The 12,747-nt window shown below is 51.0% G+C and overlaps 4 protein-coding genes across 4 annotated transcripts; 3 read left to right on the forward strand and 1 right to left on the reverse strand.

The window, feature by feature from the left end:
• Window positions 1-186: 186 nt before the first annotated feature.
• A1O9_09300 (prefoldin subunit 2) lies at window positions 187-705 on the forward strand (the record flags this gene model as incomplete). The annotated part of the gene is made up of 4 exons (XM_013401993.1): window positions 187-214; window positions 270-366; window positions 422-614; window positions 673-705. The coding sequence occupies 4 exons, from the start codon at window positions 187-189 to the stop codon at window positions 703-705; spliced, it is 351 nt and encodes a 116-aa protein (XP_013257447.1).
• A 627-nt stretch (window positions 706-1,332) lies between these two features.
• A1O9_09301 (uncharacterized protein) lies at window positions 1,333-2,013 on the forward strand (the record flags this gene model as incomplete). The annotated part of the gene is made up of 1 exon (XM_013401994.1): window positions 1,333-2,013. The coding sequence occupies exon 1, from the start codon at window positions 1,441-1,443 to the stop codon at window positions 2,011-2,013; it is 573 nt and encodes a 190-aa protein (XP_013257448.1). The 5' UTR covers window positions 1,333-1,440.
• Window positions 2,014-5,982: 3,969 nt separating this feature from the next.
• On the forward strand, window positions 5,983-7,723 carry A1O9_09302 (uncharacterized protein; the record flags this gene model as incomplete). The annotated part of the gene is made up of 2 exons (XM_013401995.1): window positions 5,983-6,403; window positions 7,362-7,723. 2 exons carry the CDS (start codon window positions 5,983-5,985, stop codon window positions 7,721-7,723), a joined length of 783 nt encoding a protein of 260 aa, XP_013257449.1.
• Window positions 7,724-8,692: 969 nt separating this feature from the next.
• A1O9_09303 (uncharacterized protein) lies at window positions 8,693-12,739 on the reverse strand (the record flags this gene model as incomplete). The annotated part of the gene is made up of 1 exon (XM_013401996.1): window positions 8,693-12,739. The coding sequence occupies one exon, from the start codon at window positions 12,737-12,739 to the stop codon at window positions 8,693-8,695; it is 4,047 nt and encodes a 1,348-aa protein (XP_013257450.1).
• Between the last annotated feature and the right edge of the window lie 8 nt (window positions 12,740-12,747).

Raw genomic sequence — 12,747 nt, forward strand, 5'->3', positions numbered from 1 at the left:
GATTTCCAGGTAGAAGCGAGAGCATGGACTGTCGCCTGCAGTTGGGCCGTTGGAGGCGGGATGAGTACATAGAGAAAATGTTGGCCCGAAGTTTAGGCGGAGGACCTCATTGGATTTGACAACTCCGCGTTATTATTGCACTCCTTCCCACAAGACTTCATCATCACCGACGCAGGTCTTGACAAAATGGCATCTGGACAGGAGACAGCCCTTCGTAAGCAGCAAGGTATCTATGCACCGGGAGTGAGTGTGAACGCTCCCGCTAACAGAGCCAGAACTCCAAAATCAGTACACGAATTTCAAGACCACACTCCAGTCATTGGCCCAGAAAGTGGGGGAGATCGAACAAGAGATCGAAGAACACAAGTATGGGACAATGGCCATATATAATGTTAAGGGAGATATACTGATCGGTTGCTAGACTTGTCACGGAGACACTACAGCCATTGCCAGAAGACCGGAAATGTTTTCGTCTGGTCAACGGCGTACTGGTTGAGAGGACTGTGAAAGATGTATTGCCTGCGTTGAAGACGAACTCGGATGGTTTGAAGCAGGTGCTTGAGGAGCTACTAAAACAATACAAAGGCAAGGAAGACGAGATGAACAAGTGGAAGGTAAGGATGGTCTCCAGACTCTATACCATGGCTACACCTGGTCTAACTGATTTGATAGAAAAAGCACAACATTCAAGTGGTGCAAAACTAGGACAATGATGTTCTACAGGATGATTGGGATGACGGGGTTCCTGGGTTCCAGACGACAAAGTGTGTTGCGGTTGTGTATCAGCCTTGATGCGTCGAAGAAGAGACAGCCAACACGTGCTCAGGGACATCAGACGAGGCTGAAGTCACTCATTGGCAGTCACGCACTCGCGGTCACAATTCACGTGCAACATGAATCTTGTAAAGCGGCACGAGGATACTGGCCTTTCTTTCTTTCCGCTTCGCATCGCCTCAGCAATCACCCTACGACAGTGGTCCTCGCTTCTGGCCGACACCAGCCTGGAGCAACTCTCGACACTGGAATCTTTTCCTCCGTAAGTCTCTCCTCTTCAACTGCCTGACTGAAAAATTGCCTAAGATATCAATATCCAGGCAAAGGACACGGTTCAGATGCAAAGACTGTGTCCAGATAACCCCCCGCTGATACCAGTGTTCATTTCGTTCGCCTCCTGTCACTTTTGGGAATTCCTCCCACCCTCCCCTCAGATTCGATATTGTTCTCCACACATCGTCACCCTTCCGGAAGATGATGTCTACCACTGCCACCAACAACGCTCTCGCTGGCCGAGAAGACCAGGACAACCCTCACAATGGCACTCACCGTCTTCTCTTTCCTGGGCCTCCATTTACATGCCGACCCAAGCTGTTCTGTTGCCCTGTCGCCGAGAGCAACTACTCACATTTGCCTCGAAGCTTTGTCAACCCTGGCCGTCACTTGATGAACCTTCAGCTTCGATCATTCCTCGAGTGTGCCGACGACCCCAAGCTCGAGATTCCAAAATGCGACGTATCCCACATCGTTGAAGTGACAACTAGAGTTCTGCATAATCCCTCCGCTGGTCAATCGGACAGTCAGCTGCCGCAAGAACAATGGAATGTTCGGGCAAGCATGGGCTACAAAGAACCCTTTGCCATCAACACTCCACCACTTGAGGAGGAAGAGGGGGTGTGCATTGCCATGCATGATCAAGACATGCAAGAGGACATACCATATTCTACATACCAGGCCATGTCAACTCGTCACTTCACCACTCAAAGTAGTAACAAAGCGTGGCAAATCCCTCCCCATTCACGACAATATCGAGACTCTCACCCGGAGCCATATCACACTAGGAGCCGGACTGAAAGATATATGGAGATCCCACCTTTCAAAAGTATGCCCTACACGTCAGATGGATCTTCGTCAATGACTTCAGGAGCAATGTCAGCCCGTCCATGGATACCTTCTTGCAGCATGCTGATGTGGTGCACCCGCCACAACATGTTCTACGAGGTCCACGTGCTATCATGAGGATAAATATTTACTTGATTCGCTTTCTTGGAGACGTGGCTGGTGCAGGCTGGTGCAGTGGTTGACAGTTCTGATGGCTATGCGCTAGTGCGGGACTTGTACTCCGTACCCAAAAATGGCACCAGTTGCTGAAAATCACCTCATCAGATATCAAGGGTGACGGAATAGGTAGTTGACTCAAGTGCAGGGGTGCGGCCATCACTCTTTATAAGAACGTTGGTGTGGCCCTTGCTTTAGCCATCAATGCACCCCATAAATAGCCTGGTGTTAGCAAGGCCAGGCGCCTCAAAATGTGAAACTAGTCGGCAACCATGTGTTTTGGACTTGAACTAAACCTTGCGCGAGCACGATGGACTACCGAGGCACTACTCGTACGAGTAAGTTCAACTAGCAAACTAGTACCATGATCGGGAAAATCCTCACGGATTAACGGGGTGCCCCATGGTGAGAGCATGCCAAGGACGTTCGCCCTCTGACACAATAATAATTATTGACGAAGTAGCTTCTTAGTACGGGATAGGTGTCACAGGTCATAATGACAGTTAGTACGCGTGCTCCCAAGGCCCACAAAAGACAATGCTTGGGCCCCTCGGCACGCAGGGAGCTACGCTATTCCGATCCACACTGAGGGAGCACTGTTCACATATGTACCCCTATGTACATAGCAGGCATGATTAGTTGGATATTATTGTCATCACAAACGTTTGAACTAACTACTTAGCCCAGCCTCGCCGCGTTCGGAAAGGTTGATGAGGATTTTAGAGGTATTCGGAGTGTCAATATTATCCACCCTAGATTCGAGCATATTAGGCTTCAACATTTTCCCATCTCCACAACGATGGCGATTTGCAGTTGCAGCCTCTCGCCTTCCGGTGATGCTAGCTTCGCGATGATGGCCCGTGTGCGATTCCGTCATTGAATACGGATTTGTCATTTTGTATAGTTGACCGCCTTCTTCAAATGGCCGCGCCACGATCATCGCTGTCCTGCGATTTAGATGGTGCGACAAGAGGGATTGAAATGGTGCTTTCCGAACGAAGGTCCTGGATGTGATTAGACCCGGCGCCGCTAGACAGCATATTTGATATGTCGAAGTATCTCAGCAAAAACCGAGGACGAAGCTGCCTGTCATCGGGCGCCTTAGAACGAGTGACTCGACTCACCGTCCTCTGCCCATAGAGCGTAAACAAACCGATGGCTTGTGAGAGGCCGTGAAGATTGGGGTTTGGTTGGGTGTTCATCCGTGTAGCGGTGCGCCTTGTACGACAGAAGTCCGCTATGGCACAAGTTGCCTTCTACCAGTGGCAAGGACAACCTCGAACCAGAGGAGCGGCGCCTCGTCTTCCACATCTGTTGTTGGAAAACGGCCAGTAACATTGAAGAAGGCTGGATGCATGCTCCCCGTACGGTAATGCTGGGAAAGCGGCACGAGCCGGGTTGGCTTCTTACCTGAGATTGCCTCAAGAAACAATCTTCACCACGACAGTCTCTTGGACGATGTCCCTAGTGGTCACCATAGTGGCTGGTGCTGTATTCTGTGAGTTTTTGCTTCCTGTGCATTCATTTTGTCGCCTTCGCCGGGGAAAAAGAACACACTCTATGACCTCAGTTAAGGAAAGGACTTTGTCAAAAGTTGTAGGTTAGCAGAAAGGTAGCCAGCAAGCAGTCGGTGTCACAACCACGTACGGCTACTCAACGAACACGAACAGCCTCCTGTTTAGGTCGGGTGCATGGCGCCACGTAGGAGGTGCGACGCGTGCATTGTTACTCGTTGTTCAACAAGGCTTCTTAGCGAAGTAGGAATCTTGAAGGGCAACCAACGCAAACAGGAGCGACCATGCCGACAGTTCTGAATAACTGAGCTGCACCAACGCACACAGGTAAAGTACTTAAGCCTTGCGGATAGATGATTTGCAATTTCGTTTATTCGCGTAGAGCATTTGGGGCACCTAATTAAGGTAGGTACTCGTAGCTATATCATCCGTCCGTGGGTGTTACTGTTGCTAGAAGCAGCGTACTCCGGACCCAACATCGTTCAGAATACTAGGCGACGGTTGGTCGACGTGCCAAGACGCCAAGAATGGGATGGGTCACGTGATTGATATGGTGCAGAAAATAGTATGTATTATTGCTCGTACCCTGTAAGTGCCTAGCATCCCGAATCTTCGGTTTATCGATAGAGTTCCCGATACGAGGGCAAATTAATCGATAACGACACAGGTGTGGTTATTCAATGCAGACCCCACTAGGCCAGCATTGAGCGAAAAGTATATTGAAAACTTTACATGATTTGGCCTGGTCGGCAGATGGAGGGAAGAGAAGAGAGGATGCTTAAGGCAGAGCCTGGCAACCCCTGGAGGGGGAAAAGGTACGTACCTGGATGAGACAAGCCCGGGGCCGGTCCCTGGGCTATGCTTGAACCAAGCAACAGCCCCCAAGCAACGGCGGGATCGGTTGTACTATCCTCTCAGGAAGAGAGCACCTATCAACGGAGTACCCGAACACCCCTTATTACCGTTGAGTCTCTCAGACCATTCTCGAGGCCTTCTCAATTTCCAAACAGTTCAAAGCAGAATCACGGCATACACCACAAAACCACTCGCCGAGGTACGTAATCAGCCACCCCTTCAAAAGCGTTTAAGGTCGTGGGTGGCTGTCTAGCCCTGCGTGTCTGCTTCTCCCTGCGAACCGGTTTCGGTGGCTCCTTGCTCGATTGGAGATGGATCCGCACGTCGCCACGTTCTGGACCATTTGCAACAGTGGCCCCAGGGGGCATCTCGCGTTCCATTGACAGGGGGCCATGGCCGCCCATCCTGGCGTGGCGGCACGTCCAAACAGGGATACGGGCACGTCAAATGCAAATCGGTTCCATCCGTCTGCGTCACCCACCCCCCTTCACTGGGGCATCCAGGCCATCAAGGCCCACCTATTGGTCTTTTTCGACCATCGGCCATGGACCACCATCTCAAGCGCCGCCCATGTACGCCCTGGTCGTACTGTACCTACTGTAGGTCATGGGCTCATGGCCCATCAGCAACAGGTCCACCTCAATCCAAGCTCACGCTCGAGGTCGACTTCAAGCTCAGCAGTCGACTTCGATATTCCACATCGTGGCTTCATGTCCCCTTCAGTTTGTGCCACATTCGTATTCTACTGGCTTATCTTTCCTTCTTCGTGACCTGCACGGCCGCCTTCCAACGGAAATCTGCAGCCACATATCTATTCTCCTAACCAACGACCGGCAGGCTTTTGAGCACAGTTGTATACTAGAGGTACTCGGCGGCTTCGAACTCGAGCTCTTCGGGCCAAGCAGCCGACTCACCATTTCCTTAGACTGTCCGCTTAAAACACCTCTTGAGGACAAGCGCCCTGTTGACGTCCTCCACCATCCTTCTGCTAGGTTCCGTTTGAGCTTCGATAGGTTCCGCTCGCCTCCCATCTCTAGACCATTTCCTAATATCTTCTCGACTCACCACCAAGCTTCAATCGCCTTCCCGCAACTCTCTTTTTCTTGTCTACAGCTCACACTCGTTATTGCAAGTTTGCGCTGGATTCAGAATCGCTCGAGTCGTTCCGAAACTCGTTGAGATTTCAATCAGCTGCTTTCAAAATTCGCCTCGCCTTTGTCATTCGCTCACACTTTCGAAAACCACCAAACGCCAGTTAGAAGGTTTGGTATGTCACACAAGAAGTAACCATTCGCGCCAGCCTCCTCTTGCTACCGCTATTTACCTCTCGACTGCACATGATTTCATCTCAAGCGCGAATTTCACTATTACTTCACCCGTGACTGGGGTGAGCAATCTTACTGTCCCAGCGTTGGTGACGGAATAAAGTGACTGTCGAGGAAGTGTCACAAGGCGGTCATCTTTGTATATATAAAGCGCGAAAGAAAGGCACTCAGTCTTCTTCTCTAACCATCCATCGATTCTCAGAACTCTTCGACAATCTCTACCAAGAGCTCTCAAAATGTACGACCTCGTCACAATAGCACTATTTGTGCTTTGCATGATTGGACTCACTTCAACCACTCCAGTTGCTCGCAAATCACTCAACCCCAACTATCTCAAACCTCGATCCCCGGTTTCCAACGCCGCTTTTGCATCCGACTGGCCCACCAATGTTGTTATGGTTGGAGGTTCTCAGAACTATGGTCTCTGGGTTCCAGTCGACGGGACATGGTATGATTTCGAAAACATCCAATGTTTGGGTCTCCCGGCGTATGCTCTCGGCGACTGCAATGACATCACGATAGATCAAATTGGTGTTGTCGCTGGAAACGGGCCTTGTTCCTTCGTCGGTAATGCCGGTTGGGCCAGAACACTACAAGGCACAGCTGGAGAGGGATTCTACACAGTTGGACCTCCTCAAACCATCATTCGCGGAAAATGTGGCAATCTCACATGAGATTCGTCTTTCGAGTTTCCTCTGAAGCGATCCGATACGATACAGTACCAATCAAAACGATTGTGATATGTGATGAATAGACTGCTCCTTTCAGCAAGCGAACAAACGATTTAGGATTTTGCTTACAGAGTCTATTTGGTTGTTCTTTTCCGCACCTCAGCAATTTCATCCTACAACGGGGGTCTTACATTTTTCCAGCAGGGCTACCACGACATTTGACAAACACGAACGTCTCCATTCATTCGGCGGTCTCAAGACGACCCAAACGAAAGCGAATTGGTACCCTCTTTTCCATCAAGCCTTTCAACGCATGCGACACGAAACGGCGATTATACGTTCAGTCGCCGATTTTGCAACAAAACGCATTTCGCCACATCCCACATGATTGGATAAATCGACTCGCCCAAAGACCAAAGCACCAGATCCTTGGCGCTTGTTATCATTTGTTCTGCATCTGCTGATCGACTGGGTACGGTTACTGCACTCCGAGCTCCGTACGTGGATCGGCGCCCCAGTCTGTTCAACCGCAGTACATAGTAACGCAGATCCTGTGGCTGAGAGACACATGGCAAACCCAGCATCGATCAATCAATCAACACCATCGTCGTCTGACTCGGAAATCGACAAAAATTGAAACCAGCTATATAGTTCTGTGGTACCCCACCCAAAATATGGAAATCTTCTTGCGCACGACCGTTGTATCGCAAGGCTCTCTCTCTCTCACACACACACCTTGCTGGGTAGTCTTTTACTTGCCCGTGATGTATCAACCCAGTCCTATACTCGTTTAGTAGTAGCACTTGGCAGCCCAGTCGCGATCAGCGGCGTCCCGTATAGTACGTTATTAATCGTATTCTCGTCGCCCCTCTTTTCCCTTGTCTTCCCCCCCCATTTGCTCTAAGCTTCTGGTCGCCTTCATGCGTAGCACACAGAACGTGTAGTCAGCCCTCCTTTCCGCGGCGTGGAGGGGTGGGAAGGACCCCGATCCGAATACGCGGAAAATTTCACGGTGAGTTGTGACGAACTCGAGGCCCTCGTATTGAATAATCACAGTCAGATTACGAGGGAGGCTGAAAATGTGTGCTGTATGTACGCCCAGCCTAACTCCCCACTCCTGAGCTCTAAACTTCAGCCAACTTACAGCAAGGTAAGGTACCGCGTCCGACCCGTCTCGTATAATCCCGACCTTGTATCTCGTACTCGACGTCCCTGGTCTGGTGGTGGTGGTGGTGGTGGTGGTGGTGGTGGTGGCGCCTCGCACCTAACTAGGGCTACTGTATACAAGGACTTCCTCGGTATCTAACTGCAGCAGCCCAGATGTGCGTTCCTCAGTCCTCCTTCCTATCTCCAAATTACGCTTTCCCATGCCCGAGCCCTACCGTATGCCTGTTCCCCAGTCCCCCCTCACAAGAGTGCGCAGCCATTCTAGATATGCGCAAACCACTCTTGGTAATTAATGTCCAGAGTCCAGACTTCCTCCTCCAGAAGAGAACAACAAGCAAAGAGCGAGAGGGCGGGGCAGAAGGGAGCATTGGAGAACCATCCGCCACACCAACCTCAGCCGTGAGTCAGCCTCGGCCTCCTCCTTTTTCATATCGATCATCCGTCATCACGGTTGCCCCCTGTCCCTCGCTCCTCGTCACCAGACATCATGATACCCCACTGTTACAGGACGCGCAACTACATAGCTTCCTCATGTACACGAGTATGTACATATCTAGAGTCAGGCGCGTTTACGTAGTTGCTTCACGCGTACTAGAATGGCCCCCACACGACAGACACATCGCGGCGCGAAGGATCGCGTAGGATTTTCGCAGTGGCGCTCCGTCCCTAACACCTAGGTGCTTGATGATACGTACGCCGGATCCTTGTTCTGGGAAGGTACTTGGCCTTGCCCTCGGTCCAAAGCTCTGTACTTACGGAGTCTCTCCTCGCCCTGGAAGAGAGGCTGCAGGGAGTGGGAAGGGAGGAAGGGGGAGGCCAAGTGATACCAGCGCGGACCAATAGCAATGGGTGAGCAATAGGATCGGACAAGAACCCGAGATGCCATTTATTTGCTGTGCTTATTGTACTTTACTGTACGTGAAAGGTCCACCAGAAAGAAGTGTACATGTACATGAAAAGAGAGAACCCCCTGCACACCATCCGCAGAACACCACGCTCTCCTAAAAGGAAACAACTCAAAACAGGAGATGGGTAGGGAGTTGAGGGCAATATAGTTAGTCGATTCCCGATCGGCCCAGTCTAGGTCAGAACAATCCTGAGAGAAAGATCATGCTGCCCTGGCTTTGTTCTCATTCGCTCCCGCTCCCGCTCCCGCTGCCGTCGTCTTTGTCTTTGTCTTCGCTGCCTTCGCTTTAGCTTTAGCTTTTGCCTCTTCTTCTCTGACGACCTCTCCAACAACAATCCTGCAAAGCCAGTGCGCGAGTTGTTCGACATTCCAGCCCCAAAGCACCTCTTTCTGTTTCCCATGCTCTGCCTCGGCTTCTCCTCGACGGGAGTCTGATGCAAACACAGGAAACACGCCATAATCCATCTCAACCTCCTGCATGAACCGCTCGATGACCTCACACTCTCCCTCGCCGAGCGTCCAGGTCATGACCCCACGGTCGACCCCCTGTTCCGACTCGTCAATCTCCATTTGCGTGCCTAGCAAGCGCCGCACGGAGGGACGGATATGTCTCGGGGCGTGGAATTTCGGGCGGAGAGACTTGCGGTAGATGATGTGTAAGGTGCGGAAGTGTGTGTTGGTGAAGGTCCCCGTGGTTGCGAGAGGGCTGGTGGTTGAGCGTGTCGGGTCAGATGGGTATGAGGGCGGGAGGAGGTATGAAGGTAGGTTGATGCCATTCGGGGTAGTAAGTGATGTGTTGGTGGGCTTAGAGCTGTTCAAGGAGGTTGAGGGAATTGAAGATACTGTCTGTGTCCAGGCTGGGTGGTTGGCCGGATCCTCTTCCGCAGTGACGGAGTGTGGGTTACTTGACTTAGTCTGAGTCGGCATGCTGGGACTGTCGGACTGCTGAACAAGTTGTGATTCTGTACTTGTCTTGTTCTTGCCCCAGGCCCAATTACTCCAGCCAAATTTCGAGTCTGAACGAACTGGCTCCGGACGAGCTTCCACAGGCGTTGCCTCTGGAATCTGTTGTGGGCTTGATTCTTGCTCGTTCTCAGCCACGCTTTCATCCTCATGTGCTTGTAGCTCCCTGCCCAGCTCCTCTCGTAATTGTTCTGCCACGGAATCATCACTGCCAGATTTCATGCTGAAGCTGCTCTCCAATCCGTGAATATCTACACCTCTCGACCGCTCACTGAAAATCACTTTTCGACCCTCTGTTGGGGTGTCTGCTCTCGCAAAACGCATGTCTTGACCAAAGGTCAACCGAGACCCTTTCATGGCTGAACGTGGTGTTGTGGGTCTGGGAGGTGAAGAATCAGACCTGGTGTTCGTGTCCTTGAATGGCGATTGCAACCGTACTGGTCCATGTCTGTCATCGCCTTGCATTTGTGGTAATGTCGATGCATCAATGGAGGAATCATCAAAATTGACTGGAATTCTCAAAGGAGGTCCTGGTGACGAAATAGCATCAGGTTCGCCAAAGGTGGTATTGTTGGTATCTCGAAGCTGCTCTTCTTGTCTGGTTGAGGTCATGCTGTGGTCGACTGTATCGGCTTCATCCATTTCGCGAGATGTTTTTCCATTTTCAATGGTCTTAAAAAACTTTGTCCCCGTCAAATCAAGCCTTGCGTCTTGATCCTGCTGCTTCTTGGGAGAGCCGAGCATCAATTCGATATCAAATTTACCACTTCCCCTCCTGGGTCTCAATTGATTTTGTTCTGAATTCCTAGCACCAATTTTGGCCAATCCATCCTGCTGATGGTCCCAGAACGATATGCCAGTGTTATCGTCTAAGTTGGGAGAGAGCAGGACTGATGGTTCTTCCGGAGGATGTACATCGTCCCCTCTTTTCCAAGGACTTGGAATCAAACTTCGTCGTGGTCGACTCACCACTTCACGAGCGACTTCTGGCTGCTGCTGTTGCCTTGGTTTAGGGATTAATCCAGCCTTACCAGGTTGGACAGATTGCTGTTGATGAGTGTGCGGACTAGAAGAGTTTCTTGCTTCCGCCAACCAAATATCTTCTTCATCATCATCATCATCATCATCATCATCATCATCATCATCATCATCATCCAATATTGAAGGGATGGGTTCGGCTTCAAGTGGTTCGTCAATGTCGTGGGCCATTTCGATGTCAGCCGGCATGCTCGTTGCCCCCTGACTCTCGTCATCATCACTGTTAATGACAATAACTTGGCTCTCGCTGGCATTCTGGATTTGTCGTGAGATGGCTTCCCTCTCTAGCTGCCACTCACGCTCACGGCGAGCCTGTGTGTCCATTAATTTCTGTTCATGTTTTCGTGAGACCGGATTCTGCGGCGTTTGAATGAAAGAGCTGTGACAACTTGTTTCCTTGGGGATTGCTGGGTTTGATATCTGAACTGGTGTACGCTGGACTGTTGTCTCACCACGCCAGATCTGTGTCTGTGGTTGACGCCTGATAGCTACCTGACCAACTTGCTTTTCGAATACAGGTGCACCAACCTTTGTAGACCATGGTTCAACAAAGGCGTTCTTGGCCTCATTTTGGGTCGGTGGACTAGAAGATTGTCGTTTGGCAAGCTCCTCGCCAAATCGAAGTCCTGCACGAAGTTCACGTTTTGTCCCAGCATCAAACCCTCCAAATATTCCATCGTCTTCCACACTTCGTGTTGTGGGTGCTTTTCCTCTCGCTGAACTCGGGTGGCTAGGATGATCAGGAGATATAACGTCTTGCAACGCGATACCTGCAAACACAGCTCCCGCAGATCCACGGTGTTGATGTTGTGGTGTCCTCCGAGTCACTTGTTTCGGTGGAGATGGAAGCTTGGGAGAGGAAATTGTAGTAGGAGTAACTTTGCGAAGGTTCGATGTTGGTATTCGAAGCAGACTTTTCTCCTTCTCTGAAACCGGAGGTGATGATGGTACAGTGCTAGACAGTTCAGTCTCGTCGATATTCAGGACCGGATAATCGATAGTCGGTGGAGGTTTCGCTGCCTGCTCAGCGCTGTCAGTGCTCTCCGATTTAGCATCGACTGCACTCGACGATGTTTGCGGGCTTAATATGGACTGCTCTGGGGCTCGATCATTGGGCTCCGCTGCATCTTCGATAGGGCTGAGATATTGCCTTGCTGAGGGGAGAGTGTCCAGGTCGATCATTGTGAAACCTTCACTCTCCAAAACTGTATCAAGGCCTGCGTGTGCTACTTCGGGGATGCCTTCTTCGTGGCCAACCACTCCAAAATCGTCAGAACCACCATGATAGGATGATGTAGGCGAAGGAGTTGGGTAACTGATCGCGCTGTTAACCGACACTTTGCGGACATCGACAGGCTTATTGGTTGGGCTTCTGAATGGCTTCCCCGGCAGTAAGCCAGAGTTATTGATTTCCTGGTGTTCCTCCATTGTGGATTTGGTTGACATAACACGCTGCCGCACCGAGACTCTGTTGAGGTCAAGTTGGCGTAGCTCTGGGGATCCTCTTTCTGACAAAGATACTTCTGGCTTATCACATTCATCATTCAACGCAGTATCGGAATCCTGCCTAACTTCGAACTCCGCAGCCGACTGTCTCCTTCGGGAGGGTTTTGCAGGAGATGAGTCTGTGCCAGGGTCGCCATCTATTCCTAAAGAATTCTTTCGAGTGCGATTGCTCCTTCTCTTGCGCGGGGAAGACTTCTTCTTCTGTTTCGTCCAATCGTCGCTATCGGCATCGTCGCCCAAAGGCCTCGCATCGAGATCTGTCACACTCACTCTTCTGGTTCGGCTATTGCCTCTCTGTCGGCGAACAGGGGTGGGGCTTCGTTTGCTCTTGCTAGGTGGCGATTGGGACTTTCTCCCTCTGGAAGACAAAGCTGCACCTAGAGGTGGAGAGTCTTGTCGCAACGGCACCTTCATAGTTCGCGTCATGGTTCTCGTGGCCGGCCCTTCAGAGTCCATGTGTTCGGCTTCGGCTTCGACAGTGACTGTGATTTTCCAGGGACTGAGATTTTGTTCAGACACCGTCCGAAAAGGGGATGACGGGATTGGGATGTGTTCAAGCGATGCTGCCCTTGAATTCGTCCCCTTATTTCGGGTCACGGTGGCAGATTGTTTTCTTGGGGAGCGAAGGTTTCCATGAGTGAGATTGGTTTTGTTGATTTCGTCATTAAAAGAGGATGCAAGAGGATCGGGAGAACTGAGCTCGTCGTCTCTGAAGGTGGTGCTCGTCGAAGCCGGCCACATCGTGGTGG

This window comes from Exophiala aquamarina (genome assembly GCF_000709125.1).
Source record: "Exophiala aquamarina CBS 119918 chromosome Unknown aczIA-supercont1.9, whole genome shotgun sequence".
NCBI lineage: Eukaryota > Fungi > Ascomycota > Eurotiomycetes > Chaetothyriales > Herpotrichiellaceae > Exophiala > Exophiala aquamarina.